At 40.9% G+C, this 24534-nt stretch overlaps 1 protein-coding gene across 1 annotated transcript in view; it reads right to left on the reverse strand.

The window, feature by feature from the left end:
* The window catches only part of FBXW8 (F-box and WD repeat domain containing 8), a 120771-nt gene that overhangs the window by 80598 nt on the left and 15639 nt on the right, over window positions 1-24534 (reverse strand). Inside the window, exons 3-4 of the mRNA XM_069081736.1 lie at window positions 13015-13179; window positions 9946-10034 (exon numbers count right to left, since the gene is read on the reverse strand). Of these exons, the coding sequence (XP_068937837.1) occupies window positions 9946-10034; window positions 13015-13179 (254 nt within the window). The remainder of the gene's footprint in view (window positions 1-9945; window positions 10035-13014; window positions 13180-24534) is intronic.

Consider the following 24534-nt stretch of genomic DNA (forward strand, 5'->3'; position numbering starts at 1 on the left):
TGTGTGTGTGTGTGTGTGTGTGTGTGTGTGTGTGTGTGTGTGTGTGTATGTGTATCTGTGTCTGTGTGTCTCTGTAGAAACAGGTTGTATTGCCTTCAGGAAATTTCAACACTGCCTCTGTGATCCTGAAATTTTCCCAGAGTCCAAGACCCATCTTCTGAATACAGATATTCTATCAATGCTGTTGCATGACTTTGAGTCATGGAGAACAACAAGGAATTAGTGCATGGATATGAGCAGGCAACAACATGTTACAAGTAAGGGACTCTGAAACAGAACAAGTATGAAAGCTGTCATCAGGGAAGGGTATATGGGGGGGGGGGGGGTAATGAAGCCCAAACTGCAGGCTTATCCCGAATGGAGAACATCCACCCGAGCGGGTGTGCTGTGGCATACCAACAAGAAATTATCAGGAGCTGGGCGTCTGAAGCCAAATACTTTCAGGAATCACTGAATTTCCAGGCTATGAGAGCAGCAAAGATAAGACCAATAGTGTTTGTTGGGAGCAGAGACAGAGGAAGGGTGTTTATCTGTCTCCATACAAGGAGTCGTATAATGAGCACAGGTTATGCAGACACTAGGCAGGCTGGGCCCCTTGGTTTGAAGTCTCCTGTCTCTAACACACAGAAATTTAAAGGGACTGTCATACTCTTCAATATGCACTTTCTTTGTACAATATCAAAGACAACAAATCAACATAAATAGGAATATTGTTTTAATAAAATCATACAATAAACAAAAATTAACTCAATTCCAAAGTAAAGATCTTATAGCACAATACTGCTACCACCGTTAAGCAGAGCTCATACGGCATCAACTGGAAAATAATGAACTTTGTAATGGCCCCTCAATGAGGCTGCGTGCATGGAACACTTCAAACTATTTTCTATACATCTCGGTTAATCACGATCAATACAGTCCAAGTCCATGATGATTACACACAGAGTCACTGAGTCTGTGGCTCCTTCCATCGCTCCTGGGAGAACAGGAGATGGATAAAGGCAGGCATGAGTTCACAAGTATTTATTAAAGATATCTGGGCTATCTTTTATTATAGACATCATAAACTTAATACTTTTTCTATGACATCAATATCTTACCTCAGTCATATTTAGAAGCTTAAAGATAATTCACAACAGAGGTAAATTAATAAATTCAGAAATATTTTAAAGAGGCTAAAAGGAAGATAGTGGTAATTGATCACTACTTTCTTAAACACTTACGTGTATTTATATTACAGTGATTTGTGTGTCCTATCTCCTGACTAGATCATAAGCTTCATGAAAGCAAGATATGTCATTAATTTTGGTATCTCCCACAGTCTAGCACAGTGTACTACATGCTGTATTTTTTGTTGCTGTTCAGTCATTCAGTCATGTCTAACTCTGTGACCCCATGGATTATAGGAAAACAGCCCTTTCCACCCTTCACTACCTCTCAAAGTCTGTCCAAGTTTATGTTCGTTGCTTCCATGATACTACCTAACCATCTCATCCTCTGCTGTCCCTTTTTCATTTTGTCTTCAATCTGTCCCAACATAAGGGTCTTTTCCAATGAGTCCTCTTTACTTACTTACTTTCTTTTTTTTGAGGGGGGAAAGGCAAGGCAATTGGGGTTAAGTGATTTGCCCAAGGTCACACAGCTAGTTAAATGTCAAGTGTCTGAGGCCAGATTTGAACTCAGGTCTGACTCCAGGGCCAGTGCTCTATTCACTGTGCCCCCTACCTCCCCCTGAGTCCTGTTTTCTAATGTGGCCAAAGTATTTAAGTTTCAGCTTCAGTACTTGACCTTCCAGTGAATAGCCTGGAATTAATTTCTTGAAGTATTGACTGATTTGCTCTCCTTGCTGTCTGAGGGACTCTTAGAAGTCTTCCCCAGCACCACAATTCAAAAGCATTGATTCTGCAGCACTCAATTTTCCTTAGAGCCTAACTCTTTTAGCCATATGTTGCTATTGGAAAAACCCCAGCTTTGACTAGATGGACCTTTGTCAGCAAGGTGATCTCTGTGTGCTGTTCTGATTTTCCATAGCTCTCCTTCCAAATTGAACTGAGTGATTAAATTCTTCACAGGACAGTGGCTAAAGTCACACAATAACTAGGACTTACTTCCACGCACCAACAATCTGTTTTCTTACCACTGATACTCTTCCACAAAGACTGACCAACACAGCTTTCATTCTACCTTAGATGATCTTTCTATGACTTGCTCTAGCTGAATACGCTATCACTCTGACACCAAACTGGTGATGAGTCTCTCACCATTTAGTCAGGCTGGTCCTCCCTGGCCCATTCTCAAAGCACGTCGGGCTTGGTCCCCCCTGCCAGATCTCCTACACTATTGTCACAGCCTCTGTGAAGACAGGGTCATCTCATGTCACAAAAGGGCAATTTTAATATGCTCTAAAGTTACACAGAAGCACACGATAAAGCCAGATTTTATTTAATTTTTTTTTATTTTTTGCAGGGTAATTGGGGTTAAGTGACTTGCCCAAGGTCACACAGTTAGTTTCTGTGTTAAGTGTCTGAGGCCAGATTTGAACTCAGGTCCTCCTGACTCCAGGGCCAGTGCTCTATTCACTGCACCACCTAGTCGCCTCAATAAAGCCAGATTTTCAAGAAAAAGGAATCTCAAAAACTGAGAGCGTGCCCACAGCATTAATGTGAACAACACAGCATATGCATAAGGAAACTTATCCACCAATCTGTATCTACCCTCCAGGAACTCCAGGTATGCCCTAAACAGATCAGTCCTCCAAGGAGTTGTGATTTTGGCAGTGAAGATACTCCCCATCCTTCTTCAGCAAACAGTCCTTACACTCTAGCAACTCTTCTACAACTTATCTGGCAGTCTTTGAGAGGTGCTATGACCCACAAATTTGCCAGGCTGAGGCCAGCTTGGTAAGAGCTCAGCTAGGCCAGTCCTAAGACAACAAGCATTATTTTGCATCTTGGTAGCACCTGCTAAAGGCTGGGCTCTGTTGGCATAGCCTTCAACAATCTAGGGCCAATTCCATGCCGTGATGAGGCACTGGAGGAGAGCTTAGTGGAAGACTTCAGAAAGAACATTTCACTTAGCCGGAATAAAGGAGATGCCAAGTAAGCCAACCAAAAATTCATTTCTCATATGTAGAAAGATTTGAAAACCAAGAAGAAATGCTTCATGTTGAAGCAGAAAGTAAAAAATATGTCAAAGGATTCAGTTAATATAAAAGATTGCTCAATCGTGAAATGAGTCTACTCCTAGTACTAGAGGAAATATGGGGAATGAAATAGCTAGAAATGAGGTAATATAGGAAGTTATCTTTGACTCATGTCTATGTTTGAGTAAAGAACTTCCATCTAACAAACCCTAATTATAGACAATGATAAAGTCCTTGTTCTGGGCAAACAGAATCAATTAGAGAAGCAGACATTTAAATTCAAGTACATGTAAGCTAGATGTCTGATGCTGAACAGAACACTAGAAATGCTCTCTACTTTGGCGTCCACTGTATTTGGAGAGACACACAGCCCATTCAATTAAAAAGTCAACCCAAATTGGTACAACTATGGCTGCTGGGCCCACAAGGGCTTACCTGGTGGCTAGAGTATCACAGCTTCACTGGGGAAATTTAAGAATATAAATTAAAGGCACAATATAAAAAAAATAGACCATAAGACAAAATGCAATAAAAATTTGAAAGAGAAAAATAATTGTTCTTTCAAACCATGAGATGATTGGAAGAAAGGGGAAAGGCAAGGAATTTTCCCACCTACAAGTACTTCAAGGAAGCAAGGATAAATGAAGTGTGCTTTCCAGGAAGAGTGGAATTTGTTGACTGAAAGTTAGAGCTAAATTTTTAAATTTTTAAAAAGAAAATAGAGATGAGGGGAGAGAAGAGAGTACAACTGAGTAATGCATAGAAAACATCTTGTACACAAATGATTTTGTTCATTTTTTTTTTAAACCAAAAGAAAGGGAGGCCCTCAAATATAAACAGAAAATCATGCTTTGTTTCTGGAGCTGAAATGCTTCAGACTTATGAATCTTTAGCACCAGTGAGAAGGGAATTTATTGCCCAACACCACCGTACTCTTGGGCATCTGATAAAAGCTTTTTGGTAAGCTAATAGCTTAATGGTGAGGCCGAGCTGGCACAGGGGTCTCCGATGAGCACAAGGCTCAAGTTTCTGCTCCAGGTTTCACCTGAGATGCTTTCCTTCACTAGGTGGCAGTCAAGTGAATACACTTTATGTCAACTTGTAACTAGACCTACAGATCAGGTTTTATAATGTGACCTTTCTGAACTCATGATGTCATCTGTTTTCAACACACTTGAAACTATAAGGCAGCAAATGGGGGGAGGGATTGCTTTTTGAGACTCACAAAGCAAGACGGGCAACAGCATGTGCCTCTAGGCCTGGTACTTTCTCTATTGTGCCATCTAGCTGTCACAGACCCCAGGCTAAGAATTCATGATCTAGATCATCTCTGAGATTTAATTCAATCCAATCCAATTCACCTACTATGTCCCTCCATTTCTCGTATCTGGTTATGAACATCAAAAAGAGCCCTGCCCGATTCTAGGAGCAACTACCTCCAAAAAGCTTCCCTGCTCCTCCACTGACCCTCCATAATGACCTCTCAGAAAGCACTATTCTTCTCAAGTCAAAGGAGCTCTGCGCCAAACCTCCTTACCATCAGCCAAGTACTTGGGTGCTCAAAGCTCAGAGGACACATGACCTCTAACCAACCAGAGTGCTACCGAGACAGCGAGTCAAATATTTCTGTAGGCAGGGTCAAGGCCACTGATTAGGGAAGCTGATGCACCTAAATCCACTGATTAAGGACACAGACATTTCCATAACTGTGCTAAATCTTTGTTCCCAGAAAGACAGTTCAAAATTCAGCTAGGACTTTAAATTTTCTATTAAAGTTCTTTTTCTGAAATTAATTCAGAAAAATTCCTCATAGAAGGGGGTAATTGGGTACAGTTACAAAACCTCACAGCAACAAGGCCACGATGTCATTTTTAAATGCACAGAAGACAACAAAGAAGCAGGAGAGAATGCTAGAAATTCCCTAATCTTCTAATTTTACAGATTAGGAAAATGAGGCTCAAAGACGTTAGCTGAGCTGTCCAAGTATATATGCTAGTTAATGACAAAGGTACATGGAGAACTGAGACTTTCTGGCTCACCTTTCAGTACTTTTTAATAAGTAAGAGAACAGTTTTGAAAGTAACAAGTGGAATTCATGTAGAAAAAATTCAGGTTAAAAAAACCCAAGCAGTATGAAATAGAGATCTGCAGTTTCGTGAAGAACCCTCTGTTTATGATCTGCTGTGCCCATGAAAAAGCTCTTTTCTGATGTCTGAGCAAAGAATGAATTTTTCAGAAAGAATCTTATGGAATAAGACAATTACCTTTTTCTCTAAATGTTACTAGGGTGTAGAACAAAAAATTCAGAATTATCTTAACTAAAAGAAGCATGCTATTCCTATAGTAATCTTAACAATCTCTGCAAAAAATGACTAAGAACAATGCCGTGCCTCGTTGGCATCTGAAGGAAACTTGGTCATCTCATTTAAACTTCCAATCAGTGCAGGCCATCTCCCCTAAAACGTTCTGGACATTCATCCAAACTACTCTGCAGAGGACAGGTGTCTCCTGAGGAAGCGTGGTCCATGACAAGTACTCTGGATGTTACAAAGTTCTGCCTTATACTGAGCAGAAATCTGCACTCGGTAGTTTCCCCACATCAGTCCTACTTTTGAATAGGACCCTGAAGCACCAAAGCCAGCCTGTTTTCTCTTCCAGAGAGGAGCATTTCAAAGTTGTTCCCTCTTAAAATCATCTTTAAATTCACTTGTCTTGGTAGAAATAAAAAGCAAAACACTTTCATTTAAAAGGCAAATATACTTTACTCTCTCAGTCACAGCAACCTCGTACACTAAGAAACACATCAGAAGAGAGAGTCTGACGAGAGAGCCCGCCACTTAAGAATTCTGAGCAACAGCGTTTCCAGGACAATATGGACTAAACACAGGACTTGTCTAATGCGGTCATCACTGCTAACGGTCACCATCTAAGTTAGGTGGCTTCACAGTTTATTGGGAAGTGTACATAAGTGACCTCACGAGCACATTAGGCATGACATTCCAGAATGAACTGACTAATTCCAGTACAGAAGTCCTTTTAAATTCAGCTTTATACATATTGCATCTAGACATGACTTAGCAGTGTGCTTGTGTATGTGTGCAAGCTCGCGCGTGTGAGTGTTTAAAGCCACAAATAATTGAGAGAGAGGTTAGGCCCAGACAAGCAGATCTGCCAATCCTATGTTTAGAAGATTATAACTGAATCCATGGAAGCTGATGAGCTCACCAAGGGAAATAGTACAGAAGAAGGAGGCCCAGTTCAGACCCCTAAGAGTGCCCACCTTTAGTGGATGTGACCTGGATGAAGATCCAGCCAAAGAAACTAAAAAAGAACATTCAGAGAGATGGGAGGAGCGCCAGGACAAAGCGGCCAAGAGAGAAGAAAAGGTTCAGAAGAGGTCAATCGACAATGTCAAAGACTTCAGAGATGGCAAAAAGAATGAGAAAAGACCATTAGATTAAGCAAATAAAAGATCATTCTTAACTTTGGACAGAAAGTTTTCAGTAGAATGATGAGATTGGAAGCCAGAGCGTAGAGAGTTAAGAAGAGAATGAGAGGAAAGTGAGAGGAAGAAAAGACACTTATCCTCGAAGACCCTCTCAAGGAGTTTAGCGACAAAAGGGAAGAGAAGATATAGATCGATCAAGTGAGGGCTTTTTGAGGATAGGGTTGGCAAGGCATGTTTCTAGGCCAAAGGAAAAAAAAAAGCACTGAGCAGACAGAAGAGATCAAAGGTAAGTGAGAATGGGGATAATAATAAGAGGGGGCAACTTGCTGGAGATGACAGAGTGGAATGAGATGGCCTGTGAATGTAGACGAGTTGCCCTTGACAAGGAAAAAGGCCATGTCTTCATGTGAGACAGGGAGGGGGGAGGAGATGGTGGCAGAAGGAGTCTGGGTGATGGGAGACAAGGAAGACAGGAGAAAAGAGAACTCTGAGCGAGTGGCCTCAATGTTTTCAGGGAAAAGTGAGGCAAGGTCCTCAGCTAAGAAAATGTGGGAAGGGGGAGCCACAGGAGATCTGAAGAGGCATGAAAAGCTTTCAAAGAGCTACTGCGATGAGTGGGACAGTGAGCTAACTAAGGAGCTGTAAAAGGACGACCTTACTCCAATGAGAGTGTGATCCGGTCAGGACAAAAGACATCAAGCCCTCTCTTAACACAGACACTCTATGCTTATTAATGTAGACTGAAATTTCACTAAGGTTGTAGGAATGAGAGAACACTGCTGGTTCATGTTGAACCCCACTAACCTCAAACATAGAATGCTACATTATTCTTCAATGACTTAACTGTATTCTCATCAAGCTCACTCTGCTCCTATTTTGTCTAGTAAGAAATTGTGAAAGACTCAATTAAATGTCTATTGAAATCAAGATACAAGAATGTTATGGTGTCCTCCTGATTTACCATTCTTCTAATCTCATCAAAAAAGGAAATGATGGTAGTTTGATAGGATTTATTCTTAGCAAATCCTGCGCTAATCAATGACATTTTCTTTTTTTCAAGTGTCCACAAGATATTCAGAATGCTTCCAGAATTTTGTTAGGAATGACCATTCCTGCTGTTTTGGGAATCCATCTGAAATAAATGTTTTCCATTTGCCTCATCCCTCCCCATCCCCATTTTGCCATCTCTTGTCTTCTGACACCTTTCCTATGCACCATAATTTCATGAAATATTGTGCAGTGGTTCCAATCATATCTATATGTTCTTTTAGTGGAGGGAACGAAAAAGAAGGAAGGGATATAAGAGATACTACAAAAGTGGTCTCTATAGACCAGAGAGTAAAATATATTTTAGTACATAAAAGATAAAGTTTTTTTGATGCATACACTGTAGGCCTAAAAAACTAAACTTGAATGTTCTTATCAGGTTCCCTAGGTGTAAAAGGAAACTAAAAAGAAGGAATGAAAGAAAAATACGCAGTGAAGAAATAGTGAAATGGTTACTGGCTCTTTAAGAAAATCCTCCGAGAAACATAACTGTAGAAAGCCTGGTGAATACAACATTGATTGGGAGTGAGGTAACCACAAACACCACTGTCTCAAATGAAAAGGGATTCAAAATCTGACCCAGAAAACAAGCATCGTAACCACTGGATAAAATTTTAATGATAAACACAAGATGCTCTACATACAGGCGAGATTGAATTATCTGATGTTAGGCCATCAACGTAAGGCTCTTTTAGAAAGAAGAGATGTTAGGAGCCTGCTCTGACCTACAGATCAAGTTTCATTCTATTGATCCATGAAACTCTGGCATCTCCTGCCTTTCATGCTGGACTAAGCTGAAGAACAAACCTTGGACAGCAGAAGACATAATGAAGGAAGGACAGACATACTGCTGGCAGTCTTCACTTCATGAAGACCATTTCTAGAATGAAGAGTTCATATCTGGCTTTCTTAGCGTAGGAGAATCCAAATGACATCTCAGTCTTGAGTCTTGTATCTTTTAGAGTTCTAGAAATGCCTCTTAATGGAAGCAATATATCTTCTAGATATGTCACAGGATCATGGAATGCCACAAATGAAAAAGACATCAGAAAGCACCTTGTTTAATTTTCTCATGATTAGAAAAATGGGTTCACCCAGTCACTTCATAACAAAGGTACTTTCCAGCTCACTTTCTGGTACTTAGTATAAGTAGATGTAACGTATTTCTATGGCACTCATTTCAAACTTGCAGGACATTTCACAAATGTTTACTCAAACTAGCTCTGCAATGCCCAAGATCAGCTATAATCTTGAAATCTGAGTAAACAAATAAAAGGACAAAGAGGGAAGACAGCTTTCCTCCTGGGTCTATGCTGTGTGTTAAAAGTGCCAAATACTTTACTCAATACTGCTTTTTCAAAACATTCACTGTCCATTAAAATCCTCCTGTCTACCATTTGGAATTTCAGTCCAAACCTGAGTGCCATTTAAAAATGCTACTTAAGCTTTTCCTATATTCACTAAAGAAACAAACCTATTTGCTATTATTATATAAATATGCCAAGGATACTTCTCCCATGGGTAAGCTATTCTTTCAGACGAATTTCACTCAATTTTGAAATAAAATTCTGAAGTGTTCTAATGTGCACTTTACAACAATGTATACATGGTATGATGATGTAGAAACATTCCTGACCCATGAGAAAAATGGTCTTCCTATTACAGCGGTACAGAAAAACATGTGGGCATCTCTAGCAATTTATGAAGAATTCATAAGTGGTTTTCTGTGCAGAATGCAGAGAAATTTACAGATGTGAGAGTGAAATTAGACTTCTAGTGCATCAGGACACATAAAGAGCCTATTTCAAGGCAGCTTAAACAGCAAATATATACTATGTGGTGGGGAAGGAAGATAATGTGTGGTTACAGTCCTTCATCATAATAAAGGCTTCAAAAATAAAGAATTAGTGTAGACACTGGTTTGTACCAACTCTTCTTCTTCTCGACTGACTTTTTTATGTCTTCATAAAATACAAACTATTTACCCTAATGAAAACCCAACACAACATGCCACAACAGTAATTTAAAAGCTAAGGAAGTCTTATTAAGACAAATGGCTTAAGGTACCCACTCAAGAGGAGGCTGATTCTATAGTTTGAGTTTCATTATTAGCTGTAGAACACTGGCAGTGAGAGGCATTTTGGAAATAGCAGAGAACTGAATCACAAGCAACATTCCATCCTAAGAATTTGATGCAATGGCAAATGGTGCCATCAGTCGAAGCTTTATGTCTGACACTATCCTAAAGGGCAAAGGAGCATAAGAGAACTCAAGATCAAGAAGAAAAAGTAAAAATATTTTTGCTTACCCAGCAATAACAACACCGTCACAAGAATGGACATCGCATAGAACATTCCCAAGCTCATACTGCAGCTGGCTCACAGCACCATTGCGATTCTGCATGAAAGAAATTGGGAATATTTTTATGCTATTGTTGAGATCAACTAGCAACAAAGTATCAAGGTAAATCTTGCAGCAATTTTTAGAATTTTCTAAATCGCATTACCATTTTCAAAATCTTTCTAACCATCCTGAAAATAAAGAGAAGGGTTTATATGTGTGTGTGAGTGCATGTGTGTTTGCATATATACATAAATGTGAATATATAAGCGTACATGTATATTCACAGAGGAGTCACCTCTCTATACAAAGAGAAACATCTATTCTCTCCCTAAGAACTCAGAGCCAGACAGATAAAAGTTCTTAAAACCAGCGTATTTAATGTTATTTAGGTAATCATAAGGACAAAGGATCACAGAGGCAAAGCTGGAAGGAAGCTCAGATGTTATCTAGACCAGATGCAGAATTCCCCAGTGTCTTGGGAATCAAATTAAAATGCAATTGGGAAACATCTGTCAAAATAAATAAAAATACAATTTTTGTTGCTTGGTCATTTCAATTGTGCCTGACTCTTCATAACCCCATCTGGGATTTTCTTGGCAAATATACTGAAGTGCTTTGCCATTTCTTTCTCCAGTTCATTTTTACAGATGAGGAACTGAGACTAAAAGGGTTAAGTGACTTACCCAGAGTCACACAGCTAGGAAGTATCTGAGGCTGGATTTGAATTCAGGAAGATGAATCTTTCTGACTTTAGGCCTGGCATTCTATCCAATAGGCCAGCAAGCCATCCCCCTCCCCAATTGCCATATAACATAGATAATGTTAATTTGTGGTTTTCTAAGTCCATTTGGGCTTGCAGGGATCCCTTTCAATACCACTGATGTAGACCAACCCTTCATTTTAAAGATGAGGAAACTCAAGCAGGAAAGAATAAATAATTATTTGTCCCAGTACCCTGCAGTCTAAGCCCAACAATCTCCCATGGTGCCACTGTAGTGTGGGTCCCATCAGGAGGTCTTGGAATAGTCGCCCAATATGTACTATGTGTACTATAGCATGTTCAGAGACTTAATGCTAGTTTCAGGTTCATTCCAAATGAGAAATTCCTGGGACTCTGAGGTCTCTTCAGGCACCTCATATATTGAGTCCAGAAAATACCAGGCCAGACTTTAGAAGTGACAGGAATAAAACTTTACTTGAATGAAGTTTTTTGTTATAAGGGAGGATCCTAGAGGGCGGCGCAGTATGTGAGTACTGGGAAGTGACGATGAGATTAAAAGTGAAAAGGCGCCAATCAAACCTTTAAAGAAACTGACAAGCTATTAAGTGACTACTGCATGTAAAGGCTCAGGCATATACATAAGCCAATTTAAGGAACCCTGGGAGCTGTACAGGAGCTCTCCCCAGGTGATTAAGCACCAAAGGAATGGAGGTGCAGTGTCTGGAGGGATGCTGATGGGAAGGGCAAAGGCTTCAGCTTCCTGGACCCTGAGGAAACAAGGTCCATGCTGTTTGGCTTCTATTGGTTCTACCTAGAAATAGAGGCAAAACCACACGGACAATAACCATTCCTCTAGCTTCATCCGTGGGCACGTCCTGGGCACCAAGATCTTGGTCAGTTGTCCTGAATGACTCCTTACTCTCAGGCCACATCCACAGTATAAATCCTACACTAGAATTTAGGCAGCTTGCTTTCTGAACCCCAGCTTTTCTCATTTAACCTCCTTTCACTCTTCATCCCTGCCTTGTCTCAGCTTGACATGGCCGCCTCTCTTTGTAAAGATATTCTACCAATCAATAAGCATTTATTAAGTGCTAACTCTGCTCGGTGCTGGGGACACAGACCCATGTCTATGGCACCACTGCCTACTTTTCAGTCAGTCTTGAAACGAACATTTCTAGAGTCCATTTTATACCGGAAACAGTTTTTCTTATCTACAGGAAAGTAAAATCATTTTTTAAAAATCTGTAATTTACATCTGGGGCAGAAGCTTCTCACTCCAAGTAACTCAAGTAATCTCATAATTCCTAAGCAGCCCTTGCCCCAGAAGTGTTTAACCAAAGTCCTTTAGAGATTTTAGACGTCTATAATATGGATGCACACAGATGCTATGGAATCAATATAGCTATGTTTAAATGCCTAAGAGAAAACCCCAATAGATACGAATTCCCTTGAGACAAGTACTTCTCATTTGGTAGACACGGGCTAGTTTTCAGCTGTCCAGACCAGAAGTTTCCATTCAATAGTTATGACTTCACTGAGGAGAAACATGAAAGTAAAACACTCCACCAGACATAAAAACAGTTACACGTCATCACTGGTAAGAAGCAAAAATCTGTTCATCCAAACATCTACCAGGCCCTATTTTCCAAATGGGTTTAACCTTTTTGGGAGGGTGGGGGAGGATATCTTTACAGCCTGGTCTCTGCAGACATTCAGGGGAGTAAATTAACACACAGACTGTCTTACTACACCGAGAACACCATTCCAAAACAGTGTGCATGACAGCTGTTTCCTACAAAGAGAAAAAAATCCACTTAGAAAAACTCCTGGCTATGATCTAGTACTTCCAAACAGATTCTACAGGGATAAATAATATGGAGTCAAGCCAGTGATGAAGAGAAAATAGGACCTTAATAATCTCTTCCTTGCATTTACTATGAATATTATTTTCAACCCCTCACCTCCAAACTGTTGACACTTTCTTTTTTTCCATTTAATTTAAGAATCACTGAAGGTGAATAGGAACTCTTTGCATTAAGGACTAATAAACAAAGATTAAGTGAATAGCTGCAATTCAGAAGAGTTAGAAGATATTCCCAAATGTTGTTGTGGAAAATGGGGAATGGTTTTCTAAACACAAACCAAAAGGGCATCAATTTGCCAAGAGCTGAGGGAAAAGCTCATCAATCTCCCTGCTGCCTTAACTTCCGGCATTTAACCTCATGCTGCCATTCAAAGGTTCTGGCTTTAAGGCTTCTAATCCTCTACTGAGTCAGTCTCCTACAGGTAACACTACTGGGCACTGTTTACCTTCCAGTTGGTTCTTAACGTGTGTTCCTTGGCCCGGGATTCTTGGAAGACAAGTTTCCAGCAGGAGCAGTCAGAAATGGTGGTGTCTGGAAGGTACCCTTCCTGCCGGCACAATCTGTACCACAACACTTCATCTTCTGCAAGAACCTTCCACGTCCTGCTCACCTACAACAGCCCAAGTGACAGAAATGTCAGATTATGCAATTAGAGAAGCCCCACTGCCATCCAAAAATCAATCAACACCTTTACTGCCACCCTCGACTTATGGAAGTGTAAAATGCCTCGTTAACAAAATGCTTTGTGCTGAAAAAAAATAGAAGCAAAATGTTTCCAGTTTTTTCTCCCAAGACTTCAGAACTGTTGAACTACCTACAATCATATCTTAGAACATTTAATCAGATTTTCATATATAAATGTGAGAGGTTTTAAGACTCCAAATAAAAATGCAGAATCTACGTAGTTTCAAATGTGCTAAGATCTATATTTTGTAGTTACATAACATCTTTCATAAGAGACTCTCGGTGCCAACAAGTGCTGCATCTCTTCATTCTCAGATTAGACGACTGAGTGAAAGAGAAGGAAAGTAACACCAGAGATGCAGGGATCCGGTAAAGAACAGTAAACACCACCATTGACTCTCTTTTCTTACTAAACCACACTTCTTTAATGCAGGCATATACTCTCTACTATGAGAACTTGGATCCTATCATGTTCATAGCCTACAAATCCTTTGCAAATATGAAAGTAGGGCTACAGCAGCAATGAGTTATTAAACCTCTGTGTTTTGGGTTTTTTAGAGGAAATGTAAGCTGCTAAGCAGGACCTTTATAGAGAAATTAAGATATCTAGAAGGGTCCTTTTTAAAACCCATCGGCATCCAGGGGAAATGAGCCATTTTACAGGCTGGTGCTTTCTTTCAACTTTCATTTGGAGGAAGGAGATTGACCATGGAACAGAATGACATACGAAGTTGGCTGGGCTGCAAAGGACAGACTTTGTTGGCAAGAATCTGAGACTGGTTCAGACAGATAAATGTGATCTGGGGTCTATGGCGTATTACGGTAACAAAGGATCAAGTGGTTAATAGTTGTTCTGAAGCTGAAGGTTTTGACTCACATCTAATAAAATGAGTCCAGTGAGCCCCAGCAGATAGTAACCTGTGATCTGTAACACTCCCTGAGGGACACTTCTAAACATCGAACATACCAGGGAGTGGGGCAGAGAAAAGAATAAGACAGACAGAGGCTGAGAGAGTTCTTGTGAATGTTAGAAGAACCTCAGCAAAAGCACACCCCATAGGGGTGGCCAGGTGGCTCAGCGAGTAAGAGCACAGGCTCCAGTGTCAGGATGACCTGGATCAAATCCGGGCTCAGATACTCAGCACCACATCCAGAAATAACTGGCCGTGTAACCTTGAGCAAGTTACTTAACCCCTATTGCTTTAAAAAAAAAAAAGCACACCCCATTTAAATGTGTACATGGAAGTGCATATGTGTATGTGTGTGTTTCCAAAACTGTCAAACCAAAAGTCAAGGAAAGAAAATTCACATAAGAAGGATTCCATGTTTTCCAAAAGCGTTCACTTCAAAATTTCTCTAAATGATGGATTTCTTTGGTGCACATAAAATATTACTTCCCTTACTAAAAACTATTATTTAACAATCAGTTTTTTCAGAAGCGCATAATTTCCCCCCCCCTCAATCTGATAAACTCTGGGGGCTCTCTATCACTTCCAGAATCAAATATGAAATCTTGGGTTTGGCATTCAAAGCCCTTCATAACCTGGGCCCTTAGGAGTCTTTCTACTCATCGCATACCTTACTCCCCCTCCATGTACTCTCCCTCCAACTCAATAAACACTTATTAAATGACACTATGTGCCAGGCACTGTGCTAAGTGCTGGGGATATAAATAAGAAAAAGACAGTCTCTGCCCTCAAGGAGCATCTAATCGGGGAAGATAATACGGAAAAGGAAGCTGGAAAGAATGGGGAGAGAAATAACAGGGATAGCCAGAGTGGGAGCATCTTGTTCCATGGAGTTCAGACTAAGCAGAGCTGCCAATAGAAAGTGCAGCAAGCTGCAAAGACCACCCTTAGCCCTCTAGAAAGGAAAGTTCTGGGTGGAGTTGAACGTCCTGCACTCCAGCCTCCCAATGAGAGGAGACTGAGGGCAATGGGGAGGCACACCTCCGAGATATTGTGGGTTTGGTTCCAGACCACTCAATAAAAGGAGTATCACAGGAAAGTGAGTCACAAGAAGTTTTTAATTTCCCAGTGCACATGACAGTTATGTTTAGACTACACTGTAATCTATCAAGTGTGCAGTGGCTGAAAAACTGTGTATATATCTTAATTAAAATGCTAACCATCATCTGAGCCTTCAGTGAGTCCTAATCTTGGGTCTTGCCTTGATCTTGATGGCTGCTCACCAATCAGGGTGGTGGCTGCTGACGGTTGAGATGGTTGTGGGGGCTAGGTGGTGCAGTGCATAGAGCGCCGGCCCTGGAGTCAGGAGGACCTGAGTTCAAATCTGGCCTCAGACACTTAACACAAAAACTAGCCGTGTGATTTTGGGCAAGTCATCTAACCCTAATTATCCTCCAAAAAACAAAAGCAAAAAAAAATAAGACAACAATGATGTTTGCCATATCAAAGGATTCTTCCTTTCACTTGAACACTTAGAGGCCATCGTAGAGCTATTAATTGGCCTAATTTTAATACTTTTGTGTCTCAGGGAATAGGGAGGCCTAAGGAGAGTGAGAGAGACAGGCAGACTGGTGGAGCAGACACACACACACACACACACACACAATTGATTAAGTTTGCTATATTTCATGAGTACAGTTCATAGCACCCCAAAATAATATAGTAACATCAAAGATCACTGATCACAAATGATACTAACAGATATAATAATAATGAAAAATCTTGAGATATTTCAGGAATTGCCAAGATGTGACACAGACAGACGTGAGCACAAGTTGACAGAAAACAGCTGGCAGACTTGCTCCATGCAGGGCTGCCACAAACCTTCAATCTGTAAAAAATGCAATATCTGTGAAGTTCAATAAAGCAAAGTGCAATGAAACGAGGAGTGCCTGTACTTCCATCTTTCTCCTACTGCCTGCAGGCTTCCTCCAAGTCTCTACTCTGGTGCCAGCTTCTGCAGGAAGCCTTTCCCAGGGCTCTTGCCCGGAGAGATTGTCTCCATCTTGTTCTGTCCCTATACTGTTTTCACACAGCTGTCTGTGCTCTGTCTTTTCCATCAGACTGTGAGCTCCTGAGAGCAGGAATATCTGGCTCTTGATAAAATACTAGTTGACTGAATACTATATTAAAGTCAACATCATTATCAGGAAACGAGGTAGTATAGTGAAAAATGACTGGATGAGGAAGTCTTTAGTCTTGGCTCTTTCTTTAACTAAACTGGACAAAACTTTTCATCCTTTTTGGTGGGGCCTCTGTTTCCATATCTCTAAAAACAAGATATTTGGATTAGATCATCTCTAACATCCTTTGTGGCTTAAAAATTCCAAGATTCTAGTATTTCTGGGTCTAAATTTCCTTATCTAGAAAGCATTTGATAAGACAGAATATATAGGGAAAACAATATAACCTTACATTGTATAACACTTATGGTTCCACAAAGCACTTTCCTCCCGACAGCTGCATGAGGTAAGTGACACACTGTTATTAAGTCCATTTTACAGAAGGGGAAACTGGGGTTCAGAGAGGCTCAGGGTTACATGGCTAGAATGTGCCTGAGGTTCGATCTGAATCAAGTTCCATGACTCCAAGTAAAGGGAGGGGGGTGGAAATAAGAAACAAGATTTTGTTACATGCCTACTATGTGCCAGGCTTGGGCTATAAACACTTCACAAATACTGTCTTATTTGATCCTCACAGCAACCCCGAAAGGTAGATACTGTTATCATCATCCCTATTTTACAGGTGAGGAAACTGCGGGGAAGGTGATGGGGGTCGCCCGGGGTCACAGGGCTAGTGTCTGATGCTGCGTTTGACTCAGCTTCCCTTGTCTCCAGCAGGGCCCTCTCCCTTCCCAGCACTGTGCACTGTCTCCCCCTCGAGGCCTAGGGGACCTCCCCGACGTGCTGCCCCCAAAGTGGTCTAGAAGGGCATCAGAAAGGTCTGAGAGTGAAGCCTACCCAGTCGCTCACTAGCTCTGTTCTATCTAGGCTCAAACAGACGCTTGTTTCCCCATCTGCAGGATAGGATGAAACATTCATGGCAGCTCTCCTATGAGATGGCTGAAGATTAAACAAGATGGTTCATAAAGAGCTTTTCAAACCTTAATGCGCCAGGTAAATGTTAGTTATTATTAATAACTGGTGATGCGAGATAGTGCTCAGCACAGAAGCCAAACCAGGTTGTGATGAACTCCAAGGGACTCCTAGAAATGTCCTTGTCACCCCCAAGTTTTATTGCATCAAATAGTATTTGAAAAAAGCAAACCATTAACTGGGGCTTGGAAATATTTTGTTTGTAAAGGGATTTTTGTTGAAATGGTATATATGGTGCTAAGCCATGGCCTACACTGTGACAAGACACAGGGTGAAATCCAACAAGGCACCGGAAGGTCAAAATGCATATTTCTAGCTCAATTTCAAATATTTTGACTGATGATCTACTTGCTAAACACAAAAAAGGCAAACTAATGAATAAAAGGAATGACAGTGTCTGAGGCATCCAAAGGTATGTCAAAGCATTTTCAATCAAGGGTAAACTCTGATTCAGCTTCCATACCCTCACTTCTGTAATAACCAGGATGCTTAAGTCACTTTTTTTAAATGCCACGTGAGTTCTGGGTTTTTTTGTTACAAATACCTGAAATTCTTTCAGTTCATCAAATTTCCATCTTGAGGGGGAACTTTTAGTGGGGTGTGTATATATTGAGATTGGGGGTGTGGGAGGAGGGGATGAGGGACTCTTGGACAGATGGGTGGTTGAGGAGAGAAGATAAGGTAATAGGGTAAAAAGAGAGACTGAGAAAGACAAGAGATGGACAGAAATTCACAAATAGTAACTATAACTTTGAATGTGAATGGGATGTTTATAGCAGCTCTTGTGGTGGCAAAGAACTAGAAATTATAGGGATGCAAATCATTTGGGGAATGGCCGAACAAGTTCTGGTATATGATTGTGATGGAGTAAGACTGTGCCATGAGAAATGATGAGCTCACTGACCTCAGAAAGGCATGGAAAGACTAGCAGGAAAGGATAAAGATCAAAGTGGCAGAACCACGAGAACAGCTAAGTCATTCTGACTATTACAAATGCACAAATAAAGATGAAGGACATATGAAGAAAGACCCCAAACACTGATGTATGAATATGGGTACACATACAAGGCAGAACTAAAACAACGAGGCAGGTTTTTGCCTGGGGCCTACAAAACAAGGCTTTGTGTTTGAAAGACAGACTTTGAACACAGACATGCACACATATATGTGTGATGCATGAAGATACACAAACACAAAAAATGTAAGAAATTAGATGGTGATAATGCAGTAAAGGCTGAGGTCTCAGGCTACTTACAGCACTTTCTTTACCTAAACTGTCAAACCTGGCAGCCAGATTTAAGACTTAGCTGCCTCCAAAGATCAAATAATTGTTTTAAAGAAACTCATGGAATTAGAAGGGCCTCCAGAGAAAACAGAATCTTAGAGTCAGAACAAGGTTCAGTCTAATTTAACCCATGCTCTAATTAAGAATTCTGTCCACAACGTCTCCAACAAGAGAACTTCCAGCTCCAGCGATAGGGATCTTGTTATCCCCCAAGGCAGCCATTCCATTTTTAGACAGGTCTAATTGGGAAGTTTTTTCCTTGTGTTGAGTTGAAATCTGCTCCCCTGTGACTTGTACCCCACTGGTTTGGTTCTAGGACTTTTGCCACATAATTCTCAAATACTTGTTAGCTACATCTTCCCACCCCACCCACCCACATTCCTAATTCCTCCAGTGCATGCCGGTCTGACACAGTCTCTGGTCCCCTCACCATCCTCAATGTCCTTCTCAAATGTGGCATAACATTTCCAATGTGGCCTGCCCAGGGAAAAGTACAATGGGATTATCAGCTCCCTCCTCCCTCCTCTCCCCCACTCTAGATCTGGCCAGATCAACGCATGCCACCTAGGATTCAATACCAGTGCAGTGCCATATAGCAAGCGTTCACTGAGTGCCTATCACTGTGGTAGGTGCTGACAAAGACAGAAGGCTCGTGTACTCAGCAGGGAGCAGACTTTATGACTGTGCTGGGAAAAAGCTGGGTGAAAGGCTTGTTTTTGTTAGGCAAGCCCACGAGAATCCCCAGAATTTTAGGAGTATTCAATTCCCAGATAAATGATAAGACTGGCCTTGCAAATATTAAAATGCTGCCAACTTCTTTAATAAATTGGACAGGAGTGGGGCGGCCAGGTAGCACAGCGAGTAAGAGCACCGGCCCCAGAGTCAGGATGACCTGGGATCGAATCCGGGCTCAGATACTTGGCACCTACCCAGAAAAAACTGGCCATGTCACCTTGAGCAAGTTACTTAACCTCAATTGCTTAAAAAAAAAATGGACAGGAGTGGGGGGAAAACTTTTAAGAAAACAGATACATCTTAAAGGTTTTTTTTTTTTAAGCAATTAAGGAAAAGGAAAAAAAAAACCAACAGATTGTTCTAAAGCTTTCACAAATGCTTAAAAGACTTCTCCCAAAAAGAAATCCATCTTATTTTGCGATTTCTAAAAATCAAATTCTATTAAATCCAGCCAGTTTACAAGCTTAAATTTTCCAAGGGGCCTAACCTGACCTTTCTCTAATGCACCAGAACTGGCACAATACTCCCCTGTAAAAGCCCCACTGAGCGAGCCTCAGCTGCAAGAAGTCTCTAATAAAAATGTCTCCAGCATTTCACTTTACAACCCCACTGTGAGCTGCTGTGTTAAAAAACAGCCTTTGGCTCCAGCCCGGCCCGATCAGCTCTGCCTGCATTGGGGTGATGAGGCCCAGAAAGCAGAAAACCATTGTTCTAGCTCCATGTTTACACATGCTCACATACAAAGTCTGCTCACTGAGGACAGGCCAGCCAAGCCTTCAGACTCAGGTTCAAACCCGGCGAGGGCAGCAGAGGTCACGCACGAGCCTCTCCTGCTCCCCTAGGTCATCCCCAGAAAAGGAGGATGTCCTTAGTCTCTCGCCACCATGTGCTGGACTCTCCAAAAAGATGGGTGCAGTCAGGGCTCGGGTAGTTAAAGGTCAGCCCCAGAGGATCCTGTCCCAAGCCCGGTGCCATTCTCTGGTGCGATGCAGGGTTTCCATTAAGTGCTGATTGATGCCTAATGCCCTCTAGGGCCTGCCCGCCTATGGCAAGGTGCACAGAAGACTCTGGCTCTAAGATAAGCAGGGCCTCAATCTGATCTTGACACATTTTCTTGATTTGAGGATTTCAATAAGCGGGCTCCAAAGAGGATCACATTTTAGCCTTTTCTATCTAGACACACAGTGCAAACCTAACACCTCATTTATCTTGCTATCATTTATCTCTGGCTCTTCAATTCTATCTGCAATTGCTGACTCCCGTAATTTCAGTAACATCCATTCATTTTCTTTATTGGTCTCTTTCTGCTAAACCCAAAGAAACAAAATTCTCTCATACACAAAGGTGGCCCTGGAAATTTAACATCCCATTTTCAGACTTAGAGCTTAAGGGAACCTCACAGGTGCTAATGCAGGTGTGGTCACCAACAGACGTCCTGCCACCTGCAATTTATGTAAGTGGATAATGGCAGCACACACCTGAAAAACACCAGCCATTGTACTGCCTGACGTTCAGACCGCTAACCTAACATCTGAATTGTTCACATATAGTGAAAACAATATAAAGGACAACTTCATGATCACATTACAGTTTGTTCTTCTAGGAGCCTCCTAGCACAGTGTTTAGCATGTAGTGGGCACTTAATAAATGCTGATCTACTAAACAGACATGACTTATCTCCCCTTACCAGGCTTAGAGTTACTTAAAGGCAGTTGCCATGATGTCTTACTTATCTCTTTCTATCTCCCACAGATCTTAGCAAAGTAATCTGCACACAGTAGGTGTTTCATAAAGGTCTGATGAATGAATTTCGTTATTCTCTTGTTTTAAATAGTGAACAAAATATCACATCCTGCAAGCACTAAATAGACGAGTAACACAAATGATAAATAATCTAACAGAGTTTAGAGGGTTGGCAAATACATATATTCTCCTACTAACAGGAAGATTGTTTGAGTGGATTTTTCAACACCAAATCCTCCCTTCAACAGAGCACAGTGCCCTTAGAGACCACTAAACCCTCAACTAGAGAAAGCCAAGGCCTCAGGAGTAAAACATCTAGGACTCACAGAGATCATGAGCTGGTACAAAATGGTAAGACCTTAGCTCATAACACCCAAAAAAGCAGAAACAGAAGGAAGAACAGGGGAGAAAAACGTCAAAGGAAAATGATTTTTTCCAACTACTTAATTTTCAGCACACTTGGATTTCCAAAGGTCTACACAATCAGGCTACTTTACTGTTAGTCAGTTACCAATTTGGCATAAAGAGCTAAGCAAACAGGTTTTCTCCAAGGGCACTCATATAGTTTACAATGCCAATTTGACAAAACTGGCTCCACTTCATTAAAATCCTAAGGGACCTTGATTAAAAAAAGAAAAAAAAAAGACTTCTACAATAAAAATATAAAGCAGCAGGACATTCCAATCGACAGAAGGGTTATCCCTTGTTTAAAAACAAAAACACTATGACAAAAAATGAAAATGCTATTTATTTTTATTACTTCACCTTTCATTTTAACATTCAAAAAGTAAGCCAATTCTATCAACTACAAGCTCTCAGTAAGCATTTACTCTGAAAGCCTCACAAAATCCTGGCCACCTGGGGCACTGCACATTATCCAAGAGCTGTATTCAAGAATATTTTCCAATTCTTATACATACTCTCTCCAAACCAGACTGGAAAAAAAAAGAAGTAAATCCAACTGGCCAAAGGGGGAAGATTTCTGATAGACAATTGGACTACTGTGTTGTAAATTAGCTTGTTCACACCTGCAGTATAATCTCACCAGCATAACCAATCTAGCCTGAAATGCAGCCCTGTCGTCTAGAAAGGGGAATGTCTTTTTCTACAAGATGATATCTGTAACTGATAAACTCTTTGGACGAGAGAAGCAGCAGCAGATGTGAAAGCCACATGGCCCTCTCTCTACAAAGCAGGAGAGCAGAAAGCAATGCTCAAAGAAATGATTTCTTAAACAGCAGTTCCCTATCAAGAGATTTTATCTTCTAATGCTGACTTTTAATAAAGCATCTATTAAACCCTATCCCAAGATTACAACTAATAGGACCAGGCTGAAACCCAGAAATGGGACCCATCTAGTTACACTCTTATTTTCAGCTTTTGGGAACAGAGCCAATATGTAAAGTTAGACTCTAACAAATCAAATGCCCAACAAGGATAAAAGTCAATACAGGTTTCCCTTGATTAATGCAAAAGAGGTGTTTCAACAGAAGGTCCCGAAAGTAAATTGCTATTGAAGGAATCTTCTTTGCTAATCCATCCTCATGATACACTGCAAATGTCTTCTTTATGGCATCTCGGATCCAGAGCAGGAAGGGTCTTCAGAGGTCATCTATTTTTTTCTCTGAATGAATCTATATTGATTCAATGCAAATTCAAAAATCTAACCCTGATGTTTAAAAACCTCTTGGAACATGGTAAGCCTTTTCAAATTCATATTTTAAAAATCATAGCTTGCCATTAAAATGTTAAAAATAACACTGTGCTGAAATGAAGGAAGAGGACAGGTATGGGAATGGGACCTGTGATTTCACTGGGATAGCTTCTCTGCATCTTAGATTCTCTGAGAGTTGCTTAGAACAGTGGTGTCAAACTCAAATAGAAACAGGGCCATTAAGTCATACATAAGGATCCCTGCTGGTGGCATACAGACTTAGAACATCACACAGTAACATTATGTTCTACTGTGGGGAAGCTAGGTGACACAGTGGACAGAGTGTCAGGCCAGGGAACTGCTGTTTAAGAAATCATTTCTTTGAACATTTGCTTCCTGGAGTCAGGAAGAATAGGGTTCAGTTCCAGCCTCAGACACTTTCTTAGCTATGTGACCCTGGATGAGTCACTTGACCCTATTTCCCTCTCAGTCTCCTCATCTGTAAAATGAGCTGGAGAAGGAGCCAAGAAAACCCCAAATAGGGTTACAATAGTCAGACACGACCAATTAAAAAATGTTCTATTGTATTTTTAGTTATTTTGCTTTCATTAGCTGGTGTGTGTTTGATACATCTGATTTTAGGGTCACGTGGTTGGAGTATGTGGATGGGGTCTTAACAGGGTCTTTCTGACTCCAAGGTCAGTTCTCTGTTAACTATGTCACACTGCCTATGGTAAAATCAGATCACACAACAGAGAGGAAGCTTGGCCCCTAAACTCTCCCTGAGCCATCCAAAAAAGGAGAGACTGGGGTATCCCTTCCCTAGCGCTCTTCAAGAACCTTTAGGATGCTGTAGAAGAAATTGTGTTTGCATCTGGATGATCTCTGAAGTACTTTTCCATCCCTGGGACTTACAAAATTGTTTCCAACATATATCAGAGCAGAAGTAGCAATCGCTAAAACTCCAGGAATTTCACTAAAGTTGCAAACTTCTTTTCATATTTCTGACTTCATATTCCTTTGGCTTTTGTACATAATTCTCTATTATTTAAACTATACTCTTTCTAACATCTTTTTCTGGAAATACATGAACAGTTATAGTATCATGGAGTGGAAGGAGAAAATAACACACACTATGGAAATGTCTAATTCTTGCTTGGCAGTGGAGCATCTCTCCAGAGTCTGTGGGTAGTTACAACAGCCTGCTTGACCATGATTTAAAAAAAATAAGCCTGTGACTGTGCTAGCTTCGCTCCCAACATCATCGTTTATTTAACTATGGGCTGGCATCTCTCCATCAGGGATTGTAGCACATCAACAGCACAAGCAACTGAACCTTGCAGAAGAGAGATCATGGCGTCACCTTGCAGTGACCATTGTCATGTATTTTCTACATGTAACAAAAGGAGCTGGGTATCTGGGCCGGCAATAGACTGACAGTACGGTAAGTCCAAAGCACAGTAGGTGCTTTGTTGTTCATGTTCAGTTATGCCTGACTCTTCGTGATCCCAGGGTTTTCTTGACAAAGGTACTGCAGTAGTTTACCATCTCCTTCTTCAGCTCATTTTACAGATGAGGAAACTGAGGCAAATAGGGTTAAGTGACTTGGCCAAAGTCACACACCTAGGAAGTGTCTGATGCTGAATTTTAATTTAGGAAGATGGTCTTCCTGATTCTAAGCCCAGCATTCTATCCATTTGTCCACCTAGGTGCCCCAGTAGGCACTTTAGTCTTTATTGAATTAAATTGGCAAAGGGTTAGTGTAGAACACCCAAATTCTTCAAAGTATGTAGGGTGTTAT

The sequence above is a fragment of the Petaurus breviceps genome, unplaced genomic scaffold, assembly GCF_028583685.1.
Source record: "Petaurus breviceps papuanus isolate PSGF00001 unplaced genomic scaffold, PetGlider_PUasm1.0 99, whole genome shotgun sequence".
NCBI lineage: Eukaryota > Metazoa > Chordata > Mammalia > Diprotodontia > Petauridae > Petaurus > Petaurus breviceps.